Source organism: Seriola dumerili, unplaced genomic scaffold (genome assembly GCF_002260705.1).
Source record: "Seriola dumerili isolate Sdu_G_001 unplaced genomic scaffold, Sdu_1.0 BDQW01001254.1, whole genome shotgun sequence".
NCBI classification, from domain to species: Eukaryota; Metazoa; Chordata; class Actinopteri; order Carangiformes; family Carangidae; genus Seriola; species Seriola dumerili.
The window spans coordinates 285,806-301,956 of record NW_019175509.1 but is presented as its reverse complement, the minus strand read 5'-3'; the positions used below and the strand labels follow the sequence as shown (position 1 = coordinate 301,956).

General features: G+C 43.6%; 1 protein-coding gene across 1 annotated transcript in view; it reads left to right on the top strand.

Annotated features, from left to right (window-relative positions):
- Window positions 1-13,161, top strand: part of LOC111238284 (agouti-signaling protein-like) — a 21,086-nt gene extending 7,925 nt beyond the window's left edge. Inside the window, exons 2-4 of the mRNA XM_022767714.1 lie at window positions 11,640-11,811; window positions 11,898-11,947; window positions 12,630-13,161. Of these exons, the coding sequence (XP_022623435.1) occupies window positions 11,646-11,811; window positions 11,898-11,947; window positions 12,630-12,791 (378 nt within the window). The 5' untranslated portion in view covers window positions 11,640-11,645 and the 3' untranslated portion in view covers window positions 12,792-13,161. The remainder of the gene's footprint in view (window positions 1-11,639; window positions 11,812-11,897; window positions 11,948-12,629) is intronic.
- The last annotated feature ends 2,990 nt before the right edge of the window (window positions 13,162-16,151 follow it).

Below are 16,151 nucleotides of genomic sequence, written 5' to 3'. Positions count from 1 at the left end.
GCGTGTGTGTGTGTGTGTGTGTGTGTGTGTGTGTGTATGTGTGTGTGTGTGTGTGTGTGTCTGACAAAGCACAGAGGTGTCATGTTATCATGTGACCATTTAAACAGTACGACAAGTTCAGGGACATTCTGCCACAATCTGCATTTTAAGCTGTTCACATCATTTAACACGGTTCTGATTCTGGTTCTGACTCTGGTTCTGGTTCTTATTCTGGTTCTTGTTCAGTTTCAGGTTCTGGTTCAGATTCTGTTTCAGGTTGTGGTTGTGGTTCAGGTTCTGATTCTGGTTTAGTTTCTGGTTCTGGTTCAGTTTTTGGTTCTGGTTCAGTTTCTGGTTCAGGTTCTGGTTCTGGTTCAGGTTCTGGTTCAGTTTCTGGTTCAGGTTCTGGTTCAGGTTCAGGTTCTGGTTCTGGTTCAGGTTCAGGTTCTGGTTCTGGTTCAGGTTCAGGTTAAATCAGCAGAGAAGCGAGGCGTGTTTGGTGACGACACGTGAAGCAACAGAAGGAAACAGGCGGTGTTTGTTCTCCATGTGGCGCCGGGTGAGACTGACAGAGGACGGACCTTGGACTCGTTTCTAGCTGCTGCTCGTCAGATGTTTCGTCTCGCTGAGGCCAGAAAAAAAACCCGTCTGACCATCTTTGATGTAAGAACTGGTTCTGGTCAGATTGTCTGCCTAAATAAATTCTGATTTTCTTCTCTTTGACCCGTCATGCCGCCGTCATACGTGGACTTTTTCTAATTACTCATGTATTTATCTTCGTTGAACTGAGTTTCAGCAGCTTTAATGTACATTTAAATGTTTTTATTTTTATTTCTATTATTAGTAAGAGTGTGAGAATCATTACAGCCGTGTGAAAGCTGCTGTTTGATAGTGAGCCAGTCATTTAGTTGAAACCAACACCATCTGTCTGGTTGTTGAGCTGCCAAGCTCTGTGTGTTCACCTGCGTTCTCCTCTTTAATAAAAGTCTAATGAAAGCATTTTCCCCTGAAGCGCAGCTGCAGTCCCTCCCCCCTTTAAACTCACAGCACATAATTGAGGCTAATGATCGGCAATTTTCAAATAAGCAGAGGCTTTACAGTTGTTAGTGGAAGCATCGATGTGTCGCTGTGTAATCTGAGTTTCAGGCTGCTCACAGGAATCCTACTACTCCACTTTTGCTCTAAAATACGATCAATGCGAAATCTGATACATTAATGATGGATTATTATAAACTGGGCTGAGGCTGAGTCCAAACTGGTTTATTCACTTCAGAGTGTGAAGAGATGGAGGATGTAGTCAGCTGTGTGAGGCAGGAATGGATGTATGTAAATATGAGTGTTTGATTTAACCTCGAACCAAACGTCTCTCAGGCCACGTCCACACACCTGAAAACACACATCACATGACCATTCACTGCACTGAGCATGTGCGAGCCGGTGTAAACAGGAAGTAGCTTGTCTCCTCTGCAGTAAAGCCTCTGAAGGAGGAGCAGCAGAGACAGTTGTAGCATTAAAACAGAGAATGTAAGTGAACAGCAGCTGCAAAGACAACAAGGTCAGTAACTCTGTCATTCATTATCATGTTGTATTCACCACTGGTAGTCCAGGCTGATGACAGCCAATCAGGAGAGACCCTGGCTGTGACCTCATCGTTTAACCCAATCGTTTTCAAAATAAAACATCACCCCGGAGTTTTCAAAATAAAACCACACAACCCCAGAGTTTTTTAAATAAAACACAACCTCAGAATTTCAAAAGAAAACAACCCCAGAATTTCAAAATAAAATGGGCCCAACAGCATTTCCAAAAGTCCCAGTGTTTGGTGCTTCAAAACAACAAAACAACCGAGTAAAGCTCGAGACAAAGACGTCCTCTGAATCCTGATATGGAAAAAATGTTTGAAGGAATCTTGTACAGAACATCAAAACGCTGCAAGGCCCAGATTACAGCGAACGCCTCTTTCTTCTTCAGTTAGTGAAATTGAACTTTGGAGAAGAAACTCGATGAGTCAATGACCTGATGGTCAACTCCACCTCTACCAGTCTGACAGAGGACTGGTTTGAACCCAGACCACCACTCTTCACAGGCCTATCTCAGAGTTGTGTCTGCTGCTGGAGGCGTCTAACCGTGAATACTCTTTCACTGATAACACGAAGATGGAACATCTTTGTTTGGATTTTGAATGAACTTTTAAATGTTCTGGCCTCTTTTTGTCAGGTTCTGTAGTTATAAGGGGCTGAATGCAGATCATCCAAAGTAAGTGACAAAGGTGATTGATTAAATTAAGAACAAACAAAAGCAAAAACTGAAAAGCCAAAAAGACTAGAAACGTCTAGAAAACTCCAAACAGAGTGACCAGAACCACAGAAGACAGGACCAACTGTCAAAGAGGAGACAGAGACTAAATAGACACAAGGTGATTGAACACAGGTGAAACACATTAGGGCAGGGCAGCCAATCAACAACGAGAGAAACAGGAAAAAGACAGGAAGTAAAGTAACCACAGGACACACAAGGGAAGTAATACAAAATAAAACAGGAAATGAAACAAATGTCCAAACATAAAAGTCCGAAAGTGTCCAAACAGAAATAGTCCATCACGACAAACCATGAGAGTTTCATGTTGTAATAGTTTTATTTGTGTAGAGGACCAATCAGATCTTGTGCAGGTCTTATCTTTGTTGAATCTGTTAACAAACAGGTTTATTGATATATGTGAGTTTAGAAACAGAACATGGAGTCGTGCCTTAGTCCACGCCCCTTTTCCCATGTTTCCCTGGTACTGCTCAGGTAGACCGGTACCACGTCAGTTTTGACAGAACCTTAGGCTTGTAAGCCTTTACGGTTTATTTTCTAGTTATAATGAGTAATGTGGGCTGTTGTGATGACCATACTTTTGTAATAAATACAGACGCCTTTGTTTCCATGGTTGCACGGTAACTGAAAACACAGAGGGAGTGATACTGAATATCAGTCAGAGTTACCGAAGACAGTCTCTCCCTCAGTGTGATGTTCTCCCAGCGCCATATTAGTTCAATAAACAACAACAGATTATGGTTTGTTTGTTTATTTCATAATTTATTTGGCAACACCAACTGGGCTGGTGCTGGACTGTTGCTAAGCAACACATAAGCATGTTCCCGACCTGCACAGTGACACCAGCTGCTGCCTCGTCTCCTTGTTCCCTCAGGTGTTTCTGAAGGATCCACCTTCTTCCTTCATCCTCTCCTGACGACATCGTTTCATTCGAACCTTATTTCTGAAATATTTTCATCTTTGTTTGTTTCAGTCTGAGATCGATAACGACGTTAATGTGACGCTGATTAACGGTTGATAGAACAGCTGTGAGGAGGAGTGATACGTGGAGGGAAAAGTCCCAGTGCTGCTGTTCTCTATATCAGCCTCATGGAATGACTCTCGACCAATCAGATCACTTGGTCTGACCAAGTTTACAGTGTTAAATGTCGTCATGAGAACAGAACACCCCCCCCCCGGTGTCATTAGGAGCTGTAACACTGAAGAACACACTGCAGTGTTTAACAGATTTACAGGAGCTCTCCATTCAGCACCACACAGCCACTGCACCACCGGTCCACTCAGCTCCACATCACAAACACAACCACATCCAAACCTGTGTGGCGTGTCATGGTGACAGACTGTCACAGTGATCTCATTTCAGCCATCAGCTGTTGTTTGTCCAAATCTTTTTCTGGCTGTTCTTGCTGGTTGAACGTGTCTCACCTTGTCTCACCTTGTTAAATGGTCAGGTGACCTCGTAGCTCAGTCAGCTGGTTTGTCCTGCACCATGACTGAATTAGCCGTCTCAGTGAATATTAAGAGATTAGATTAGAGATCCACTCTTCATAAATCTGCTGATGAACTTCATTATGAAACGTTCCACCCCTCGATGTCGTTGTCCTCGCGTCCCGATCAGAAGACGCCCTGTTAGACGACATCATGGCAGAGAAACATGAGACACTGAGCAGACATGAGTAAACAATCAAAGAGTCAGACGTTAACGACTGGATATCAACATGTAATTAACACTTAAGACTGAAGTCATTTAAACGCTGCTGAGACAGTGATCTCTGAGAGAATTGAACATGTGATGTTCTCGTCTCTGTGTCGACAGCGACTCTTCACATCTGCAGTGTTTTTGTTGCTTGTGAAACTTCTCTCTGCGTCTGTCATTGCTTCACCTCTTTAAAAACTTTCTTTGAATGGATCAATGCACTGAAGTGTGGTTTCTGAAGCCTCATGAAAAGCAGCCACTCTGATGTAAAGTCAAACCAGACAGCGGACAGGAGACAGATCAGGGTGGTGCGAGGTGCCGTCTGACAAATGCAGCGTTTCCCACGTTTTTTCTCAACGCTTCCACTGCTTTCAAAGGATCGGCTCGGCGCTCCGAGTGTCTGTGGTCAGCCGCGCTTCCGTGACAACGGACTCCAGACCGCTCAGGGACGAAAGATTAGTCCAAGTGTTCAACACCGAAAAGAAGAAGAAGAAAGTCTGTGTCCTTCTTAAGTCACCATGACATGAACTCCACATGCTGCTGCAGCAATGTTTACAAATACACACATACACACACATACATACATATATATATATATACATATATATATATATTTACTAACACTCTTGTTAGCACCCCCCTCAACCCTCTCTGCCTGAATTCACAGTGGACCACCCATGTGGTCGTGGATGTGTTGCTGTTGCTAGGTAACAAGGTAAACTTTGGTATTTCTGCCACCAATCAAATCAAAGTAAAGTACCGTCACAGACACACGATCGGACGAAACCAGGAAGAAAACAGAAAATATTTGACCTTTTGAAACTGAAATTCTGAATTCGACCTGCGTCTTCACAAAAACCCGGAGAAATCAAGTCCGGGACAATCCAGGGAAAACCGCGACGGGTGGCAGCTCTAGTTGTCAGATAATCTGTGACTGATACTGATGCTAATGTCAGATTAATCAGATTAGCACATAGCTGTAGATGTCACATGACAAACATTTAAAGTGAGATATTAGAGGAAGAATATGGAATTTTCTATCTATTCAAATGATACCTGGCTCTTTGGGTGGAACACACGTTATTTTTTGGCCAATTTATATATAACGTTATTTATATAGCACTTTTTTAACATCATAAAGTTGAATGAAAATATAAATTGTTCATATTGTTAGAAAATAAAACACAACAACATATCAAACATTCATAAAAGCTTTCTGATAAAAGTATAAGTATATATTTTTTTGGGCTTTTTATGCCTTTATGATAGCACAGCAGGGAGAGGCAGAGAGAGGGGGAATGACATGCAGTAAAGGGCCGTCCGATGCAGGATTTGAACCGGGGCCGACTGCAGCGAGGACTGTGGCCTCTACACATGGGGCGCCTGCTCGACCACTGCGCCGCTCGACGCCCCTAAAATATGAGTTTTAAAGAGACTAAAGATGCTGCCTGTCTGACCTCAGCAGGTCGCCTTCAGTCCCCTTCTGAGGCCGAGGAATAATCAGCTGAGCTTAAACCTGGGGAGCAGAGGAATGACATGCAGGAAATAACCAGCCGGGAGTCAAACCAGGGATTCGCTGCTCACGGCGTTTGAGCCCATGTAACGCGCCCTGACCATTCGGACATGAAGTCGCCCGATTCAAACTTTTTAAAAAAGTGAGGCAGAGTTCAGCCTCTGTCCTCGCCCCCGTCTCCCAACATCATCTGATTTCATTTATCAAGAATCCTGACTCGAGTCAACTTCCCAGTACCCACGACCCATCGCCACGAGTTCATGTTCAGAATAAACCAGAAAATATCAGTAACAGTTATAAAGATGGATTTATTTCTACATACATAAATGAGAAACTGTGAAAACTTGCCGTCAGAACCTTCAGCTGGTTTCCTCTGTCTACGTGACGTATGATTAAAATGATGTCACTGTAAATAAAAGGTGATCAGTGTGTTCATGTATGTACAGACAGAAACTAACAAGCGTTTTCACAGTAACTGGAAATATTACAGCTACTTAAATATTTTTGAATAAAGAGACACGCAGAGATAAATATTATTATAGTTATTATTATTAAATGAGCAGCATTCCTCCTCCACCTTAAATCCCTTTACAGGAAATGTTTGTACATGTTTGTGTCCACTCTGGTTCAAAACAAACCAGGAACTAAAAGAAACTAAACTTTTCTATTGGCCTTAAAGTAGCATCAGACTACACTTCCCACAGTGCAGCAGCTCCCTGCTCAGCTTCGTTCCACAGTGTTATTACCATCATTAATTAGAGTTAGATGATGACGGCAGCAGAGGGTCTGAGCTGCTGCACTGACACTTTGTTCTCGTGTTGAGTTTGAGTCCAGAAGGAAAAACAGAGTTTAACTCTGTGTGTTTTGGCTTCAGCAGGAAAAGCTGACAAAGCCCTGTAATATGTCCCGTGTGCAGAGATAATATTTGATTGGATTATTATAACAAACAGGTGGGGGAGTGCTGACCTAGATTAACCCTCTGAGACCCACAGTAATGGTTCTCAGTTCAGTTAGAGTACAAACACACACACACACACAGTGTTCTTCAGTCCTGGAGAGGTAAAACCTGAGGCTGCAGATCATAATGAATGAACTTTATTTCTTTTTTTTAATGTTACATTTTTGGGCCTTTATTCTGAAAGGACAGTGAGAGAGAGAGAGGGGATGAGCAAAGGGCCGAAGGTCGGACTCAAACCCACGGCTGCTTTGGTTAGGACTAAACCTGTGTGGTGCACGCTTTACCAGGTGAGCAACCGAGGTGTCCCTGAACTGCAGCTCAGAGTGCTTTACAAACAAACAAACAAACAAACAAACCAACAAACAAACAAACAAACAAACACAGGGTAATACGATACATTAAAACTTTACATGAAGAAAAGTTTGTGATTAAAAAAATGAAGAGTGTAATGGTCACTTCACTCTCATCTGTGTCTCTAACAACATTAGCTCATGTGGCTACTAGCTACATCACAGGTTGTTCACCTGTCCAGTAAAACCAACTCTCCATCAGCTGATGATGCGTGGTCATGGTGTTTAGAGAGATTGAACCGGAGCTGGAGGGGCGTTCAGGAGCATTGGATGTGTCGCATGTGCATCGTGGCTGCGGAACGTCTTGGATTTCTTCTCGGGGCACGTTAACGGGTTACAGCGACACACTGCGTCTCGCCTCACGGCTGCGTTGCGTGATCAAGAGATTTGGCGTCTCGTCTATTTGTCACGCGTACCACGCAGCTCCGATCTGACCTGATGATGTCATTGTGACATCAGCAACATTAAAACTGACTCCTCCCCCCGTAGTTTCTCTGTCTAGCCTGAATCTGACACACATGAAAAAATATTAATGCATGTTTTAACCACTGCAGCAGCTGCATGTGGAGACAGAAACGTTTCACTGATGTTTTATGTCAAAAATAAATCAGACATGAATTAATAATGAAGAGAAATCCAACATTCAGTAACTGTAGACTGTGTAGAGACAGAGTGTTTCCTGTGGTAGCCTGTTTAGCTTCTGAGCTAACACAGAAGTTAAACTGATGGATCGTGTTGTAGGTTCAAATCCTCTGAGATGTTTTTATGTTAAAGTGAATAAAGTGCCTCAGCTGTAAGGTCAGTGCTCACTTTGCTTTTCTTTTAAAAGAGACAAGAGGCCTCAAAAAACAAAACCCCACACCCCCCAGACTGTAAGACAAATAAAAAGCATCTCGCTCTGCGGAGGCAGCGATCCAGCCGAGGTGGAACCCCGAGCGTAGACCCAGAACCGCTGTGGGGATTTTATATGTAATTTAGTTTGGGAGCGTCTCTGGGTCCTCCTGGACGAGCTGGAAGACGCTGCTCCGGACGGGGACATCTGGACTCACTTGGCCTGCAGCAGCTGTAATCTGGCCCCGGACTCAGAGAGGAACGGACTGATGGAAGATTATGTTGCAGTTTTTTTGTAAATGACAGTGTTTGAGTTGACAGAGAAATGACAGAGACTGAGGAGATGATGGAGTAAACACTGGACGGTTGTTGTTGTTATTTGCAGGTTGATGACTTTTTGTTATCAAGTTGTGAGACAAATGTCTGAGGATAATAGAGCTGGGCTCCATCTCTGCATTGTATCAGCTAATTTAAACAACATGGACCATTTCCTCATTTTCTCATGTGAGGGAAAGATTATCGTTACAGTCCAAGATTCCTTCTCTTATTATGATTGAAGCTTAAATCAGATCATTATTTATTCAGACTTTCTTGCTGTGAAACCTCCAGTTTCATCTCTTTTAATTTCACTGTAATTTTTTATTCTGCAGACGCTGGAGTGAGACAGTTAAACTCTGACAGCTGCAGCAGGAAAACAACATGTGCAGATGATGAAATTATATTTATCATACATAAGGAAAAAGCTTGAAATAAACTTTTGATGAGAAAATACACTTGAAATGAGAATAATTATGTAGAATTATTTAAATTACAGAAGAAAAAAGTGAAAGACTCAGCTGACACCTCGGTTTCCTTCAGGGATCAGAACAGGCCAAGTTCAAATTACATTCAAGGCCAATTCCTGGTTTCCATCGTTTGTCCTGGAGAACGATCAAGGTCCAATGTGTTGCCTCTGATCTGTTCATGTTGATATCTGATAAGTTTATTCAAGCAGATTTTCTAATAGCTTAAATGGTGCATCCTAATCATCCATCTATTTCCTGCTGTTGGTGTGGAGCCAGATTGCAGTTGCAGCAGTCCAAGTCAGTCCAGATGTCCCCGTCCCGAAGTCTTCCAACGCTCCTGAGCCTAATAACGTATATAATCCCTGCAGCATGTTCTGGGTCTACTGAGCGGCTTCCTGTCAGTTGGACGTCGTCCTCACCTGGATGTTTTCACTGCAGAGGAAACGCAGCTCTACTCCAGCTTCCTGTCTGTTCCTCACCCTGCCTCTAACGCTGATCCAAACTCACCTTATGGACGAAACTCATTTCAGCTGCTGATGTTCCAATAACGCGACCTCATCCTTTCTGTCACCGAAGCTCCTGGAGCATCAAACTCCTGCCGGTGCGTCTTGGATTGGGTTTAATGATCCTCAAGTCTATTTGGAGACTGTTCTCAGGTTCTTCTGGACTCTGGTCTCTTCTTGAAACTGGAATCGCCTCCTTGTGGTCGTATCCCTCCGCCACTCAGACTAGTTTCAGGTTACATCCCTGTTTATTCAGTCATAGAAAATATTAACCATTGGTGTGTTCTCTGCAGTCACCGTGACCTTGACCTTTGACCTTTAGCCACTAAAATCTAACCAGTTCTTCCTTTAGTCTAGATAGACGTTTTTACCAAATTTGAAGAAGTTCTGTCAGGGTGTTTCTGAGATATCGTGTCCATGAGAATGGGACGTATGGATGGGCAACCTGAAAACAAAATGGCTGCCGCTCTGACTGTCGCCAGCGCGGAGGAATAAAAAACCTCATCTGAGCACGTGCGGTCTGGGTTTGGGTGGATTTTGTAAGTTTAAAAATAGAGGTATGAAGATCTCTAGAGAGAGACTGTCGACTGGTTTTACTAAATTCACCATCATGTCCTCAGGCGATCGGCACCAGGTGAGCTCACCGTCCCGCCCACCTCCCACTGTGTTCTCAAAATACAACAAATCAGTGAACAGCAGTGGTTGGTGGCCGGCTGAATGTGAAATCAGATGGGATATAGCAGCTGTAATAAAATACACCTGTGACATGATGAGTGTGTTTAAAGTGGCGCTTGTTGCCAGCAGCGTGGAGCCAAACCGGAAACTATTTTTCTACTTTTACAGCTGCCAATTTTCAGCAGCTGCATCCAAGATCAAGATAAGTGTCAATTTCTACAACGTCTGACGCAAACGCCACAAAGATGCGCCGCCACCAGCCGGCGCTGAGCAGCTCGGCCCGCAGGCGGCAACACAGAAGAAGCCGAAGGCGACAACATCAACAGACAACTGTCAAGGAGAAGAAGAGCTTCAGAGCGAACATGAACACACAATTATCCTCCACAGAACCGAGAGGGACTGGGTCAGATTTTCAGAGGATCAGGGACTGGTTACGCCTTTCAACAAAAGACCACCTGGCATTTATTAAGTAGATTCTGTGGAGGGAAGCACATACTGGAATGATTCAACAAGCAGCAGAAGTCAGACTGTCACTGTGAACCTGCTCCCAAAATTCCAAGCAACAAAAGCTTGACATGCAGGAGACACTCACGGTCCTGAACCAGGACTCAGGTCTTCACTGGACTCTGTCTGACGTCGTCCAGAGACATCGAACTGCTCATCGTGAGCTGGAACTCAGAACATAAATCTAAAATAACCAAGTCAAACACTTTCAGATGGGTAAGACAAGATGCTACAGACAAAATGAAATAAAGGATGAAGGCATTTTAGACGTATTCAGGAGTAGAGCTGCTCGATTCTGCTCGAACAGTTGACGTTCTTCAACTTTAAATACAATTCAACAGAAATACAAATTAAAAAAATAGATAAATAAAATAATTAGTGAATATAACATTAGTGTACCTCCACAACCTACTGAAAACTACTAAACATATATTCCACATGTTGTTAAACTATATTCAACATGTTCCGCTCAGTAACTCGGAATATAAAGAAACAGATCAATAAATCCTGATGAGCTGCAGTGAAATGTTGGACACAGAGGACGACGACCTCTGACTCTGGTGACCCTGTGACGTTTCATCAGCACCGACAGGAAGTTCACGTTCGTGGCTCTGACTGAAACGACTTGACAACTAGACGTTCATGTTCACCAGAGGATGAACCCTGATGACTTAAGGTTAACGCCCATATGACGTTTTTATATAATACAGACGTGATGATGAAATAATCATCAACTCAGGGTTTCATACGTCACAAACCTAAGGAACCAATCATGTCAACCTGTGGGGACCGGGGGCGGGGCTAAATAAACCCAAATACGTCTTGAGACGAACTTTAACGTTTTATCGTCATCGCTAATCACTAATACTTTGTTTTGTCTCCAGAACCAACGTCCTTCCCATCAGTATCAACTGTGTTTAAATATCACCATGGTAACACTGAGACTGTTAGCATCCTGATGTTAGCATCCAGATTCTACCAGCATAACTGACAGTGAGAGGCCTCTGGGTAGTTTCAGTGAGAGGAAGCTTCCCCTGATCACCTGCCCAGTAAAACCAGTCCGACCTGCTTGTTACTGAGCAGCTCCAGTTCAGGGGTTAAGGGCCTTGCTCAAGGGCGCCACAGTGCTGTTCCTTCAGTCTTCCCGGCCAGATTTAACCCTGCCGGTCTGGGGATGGAACCAGCTTCACGCTGTAACCAGTGAAGTTCCCTGAGGGGCAGAAGTTTGATGAAATGAGAGTGGATGGTGGAGGAATGTAACGATGCCGATGTAGAGAGTAAACGCCTCTTTTGAGGTTTTCTAATGCACAAAGTCAAAATATGCATCAAACAGCAGCGGGTGGAAACTCAATGACACGCTGATGTTTCTGAGGTTTCTCCTGTGGGTTCAGAACATTTCTCACTCGTTGCCAAACCTCGTGTCGAGACGAAGACTGGAAGTGATTTTACAACGTGACCACACTGTCACTGTGTTGTCAAGTTCCTGCCAGAAACAAACATGTTCGTTGTTGTTGCTGCTTTTGTTTCAGAGAAAGATGCACTCCTTCCTGCTGCTGGGCTGCTTCGTCCTCGCCACCACAGAGTTCCTCCACGGCTCTGCCCACATGATCCCCGACGAGAGGCTTTCCACCAATAGGGTCGTTGTATCGAATGTTCTGTCTCAAAGCCTAGAGGTCGGCTCCCCCCCTGTGGTTATTGTTGGTGAGTTTGACCTGCAGAGATTTCACTTTACTTTGAAAAGTAAGTCCCAGTTCAATCATCAGGCTGATGATAACCTTCTCTTTCAGAGTTACCCAAATCAGCCAAGAAGAACAAGAAAGCAAAGAAACAGAAGAAGGTGAGCACAGTGTGACGGGTTATTCAGAACATCTGCTGGCAGTATTTTATTATTCATAAATATTAGAGATAACTCTCAGTACAAGTGAATCAACATGTTCTCTTTGACAAAATAATCTCGTCTCAAAAGATCTTTTACTTCCTTGTTCTAAATGTTCAGTCCTGATCTCGTCCCTGAGAGATCCTGAGGTCTGTACTGAAGTGTGAGTTCAGGGAATTTCTTCTCCTCTACTATCAACCATGTCCTCTATTGGACATTCCCTGAGACAACGATTGGTCGACAGCCACATGACCGTAGGCCCCACCCACCCTTGAAGAAGGCTGATATGTGTTCACGTGTGATTGGCTGGTTCATATTTTCAGTCTATTGAAATGTTTCCTGTGAGGTAACACACACAAACAGAAACATGTCGCTCTAATAAACTTCTGTTTACTTCAAGTGCTGCTGGAGTTTTCAGCTCTTTAGACTTTCCTTCCTCCATGCTCCTTGGAAGAAGGTGAAGTTGAGCCAGAAAGCTTAGAAGAGGCTAGTAAGGCTACCTTTGAGCTGAGATCTTCTCATGCTCAGACACACTGTGCTTCCTGTTCTCTCAGTGTTGTTGAACTGTCTCTGGCTCTTCTGATGAGAGCAGCGTTAACAGTCTGATCTCGTGTTCTCTGTCTTTCTTTTCTTTCTCTCTCAGAACAAGTTCGGTGTGCAGCGCCCCCCTCCTCCTGCTAACTGCATTCCCTTGTGGGGAAGCTGTAAATCTCCAGGCAATGTGTGCTGTGATTTCTGTGCCTTCTGCCAGTGTCGGCTCTTCAGGACTGTGTGTTACTGTCGGATGGGGAACCCTCGCTGCTGAGCGTCCGGCTGCCGCTTGAGCAGCGAACAGAACCACACTTCACGCTAAAGCTAACCTCGGGGAGCGCGGCCGCTCGCTTCCTGGGTTTGGTCCTTGATCTGCAACTTTGCCTAAACTTCACTGCATGAAAGCACTTTATCACAGAGGACTGCAGCACAGTGAACCCTCTAAACTCTGACAGGGTGTAATGCTTGTAGCACTGCTATGAAACTCACAAATAAAATGTTTATAAAATGTATTGTACTTTGAGCTTTAGCATGCAGAAACAGAATCTATTTGCTTAAATAATTTTATATATTGCTTTATTTTTTACACAGAAATACGTAAATGTGCAGTATCACACTTTAATGGGTATCAAATATTTTAAGAAACCTTGTAAGAATAAAATCTCTGTACTATGTGACATGGGTGTTTTCTTTTCTTCAGTGTCTGGAACACATTTCATTTAAAGGTGGCAACAAAGTCTGGGAAAAACAAAGCTTCTCTGAATGTACGACTCCTCCAGCCTGTGGAACTTATCATGATTTAATCAACTTTATTTATATAGCACTTTTCTAAAAGTTCCACAGACATAAAACAGAACACACATTACAAATTGTTTCGATTTGATTGGATTGAAACTAAGAGACGGAAAAATGTTAAGGATAAATAAATGATTAAAAGCATAAAACAAAACTAATTAAAAGCTTTGTTATAGCAATGAGCCGTTATTCGATAGAGACAGACGGGACATGCAGGGACAGAGTTCCTCTGCAGCTCTGTCCCTGTTCAGCATTAAAGTTAATGGACGTCCAGGAGACTGAGGTGAGGTCTGATGGATTTATGGATCAATACATTCACATATGAAAATATTGGTGTTATGGAAACCTGATCAGCAGCAGCATGTTGCTGCAAACAGAGGGCCAAGAATCAAGCACAGGTGAGATCTGTGTCTCTGGAGGAGACAACTGAAGCCCAGGTGAGACTGGAAGAGAGGTCTGACAGAAGCACAACAGTCCAACAGAGTTCACTCTAATGTCATTTAAAACTACTGGATGAACATTTGAAAGCCAGCGCCTCACACACTTTCATGAGCAGCAGAGTAAGAGTGACAGTGGAGTGATAACGCTGCTCTGCCTCGTGGTCAGAGCGTCTCGATCACTGAGCAGCTTAAAACCATCTGAAGACGAAGGAAAGACAAACAAGTCTGTGGAACCAGAATGGGTCAGACATGTTTGTCCAACATCCATCACATGAAAACAAGTGTTTCTGTTTTCCATCAATAACTAATGAAACTAAATAAAATTCACATCAGCTGAGTTCCTGAAACAAGCGGAGGATCCACGTCAAACCACCACAACAGCCTGTGTTAGAACGACGTTGAATGAGCCTCAGGCTCTGACAGGCTCTGTGTGTGTTTGATCCAGATCAATAAGTTCACCTTCAGATCAATAAGTTCACCTTCAGATCAATAAGTTCACCTTCAGATCAATAACTTCACCCCCAGATCAATAGCTTCACCCCCAGATCAATGACTTCACCCTCAGATCAATGACTTCACCCTCAGATCAATAAGTGTCAGTGTCACAGTAGAGAACTGTCCTCTAGAAGACTTCTGTTGTCATGGTAACAGTAATAAGCATTTCCACAGTCTTCGAACTGACACAAGACGGTCGATGGAGGATTTTCTCTGAGCGTCACCAGCTGTTCCCGCCCTTACTGTGACCTAGCAACCTTGACTTCGTTTGTGTCCTTCGTTTCCCAGGAAACAAAGGACACATTTGAAGGAGATTTGAAAGTAATGAGAAAATATCTTCTGACAACAGACACAAGTGAGATTCATGGGAAATATTTACAAACTGTATTTCTTGGTTTTATAAGAGAAAAGACTCAAAGGATGAAGAGTAACTGGTTGATCACCTCTGACCAAGAGCATCTTCGCTATGGCGACCGTCCCAGATGATGAGCTACGCGTCGCTGTTGTGCAGCTTTGTCACAAGAGACTGAAGCATCGTGGGTCGCCCTGACGCAGCAGTGTCTTATTCCCTGGTGTCGACACTTCTGACACTCACACTCACACTCACTCACTGCAGAGCTTAAATACTGTAGGCCTTAAATCCATCCAGGCTCACATGATCTCCTGTCTCTCAGTGTCATCCAGTTGTGGTTTTGCAAGACTGATGGCGAAACAGTTGTTTCCTCTGGCACCACGAGGGAGGGGATTAAGGAAATGTCAGGGTAACTTCACTTTCAAACAGCTCCAACCTGTTTATTACCACCCATAAGTTAACGTTAAATTGTCTTCACTTCATCTGAATCCCCAACACGTCAGTCAATGATGCAACAGCCGTCAAATGTGAACATCTGCTGCCCCAAAGCAGCAATAAACGCAGCCTGTTTTTCTAGGAAGACGTCCTCGTGAGAGGTAGAGTCAACGCCGAGGTCTAATCCTCAGACTGTTTTCCAAAAACAAGCAGAATCTGAGTGGAGGTTCAGTGGTGACGGTCTGGTTCAAGTGCTTGGAGGGGCAGAGTCTCCCCGGGGCAGAGGGACAGTTGGCCAGCGCCCCGTCTCATTTCAGCTCATTATTTTGAACCATAATAAAAGTTGGTTTCATGAGAGGCTCCTCGTCCATCTGGACTTTTAACCAAGTTTCCCAGAAGTAACGACACGAGCAAATTTAAACTTATATGTGAGAAAACAATGTGACAGAGTCGAGGTGTTTGTGATACCGGCCTCTGTACGTCAGTGGTTTCTGCTGGTGCTGATGAGCCGTGACAGGAGGGCGCCGCCTGACACCAGCTCTCAGGTGAAATGCATGATGGGTCTGATGGTGAGAGCAGCTGGGCGTCACGTTCCCCAGACGTCTTTTCAGTTAAGCTCAACGTTTGTTGATGTTCTTAAGTGGATGAACGTCTTTTTTCATTTTCTGTCATTTTAGCAGTTACATGAAACCGGGATGTTGAATATTGACTTTATTCTGAGGACGTTCTGGCTCCAGACAAACGGCTCTTTGTTGAAGTTGGATGTCTCATGGGAAAACCTGACAGAATGCCACAAAGTCAGTTGCTCCTGTAAGTTAAAACATGTAACCTTTCCACATCAGGTCTAAGAACAACTTCACCTACAGGTATATATTTCAGTTGTGTACTCAGGTTATACAGTGACTATCGGAGGGGTTGACTTTTTCTCCAGAGCTTCAGTGAACTGGAGTGTTACAGTCCTCACAAAACTAATGTCATGGAGTAAAGGAGGAAGTACCTCAAATTTTTACTAAAGTACAGTACTTAGAGTAAATGTACTTAATTACTTTCAACCACTGCTTATACAGGTAAAACAGTGAGTGAAAACAAAGAGGGTGTCTCTTATAAAAACTAAGGT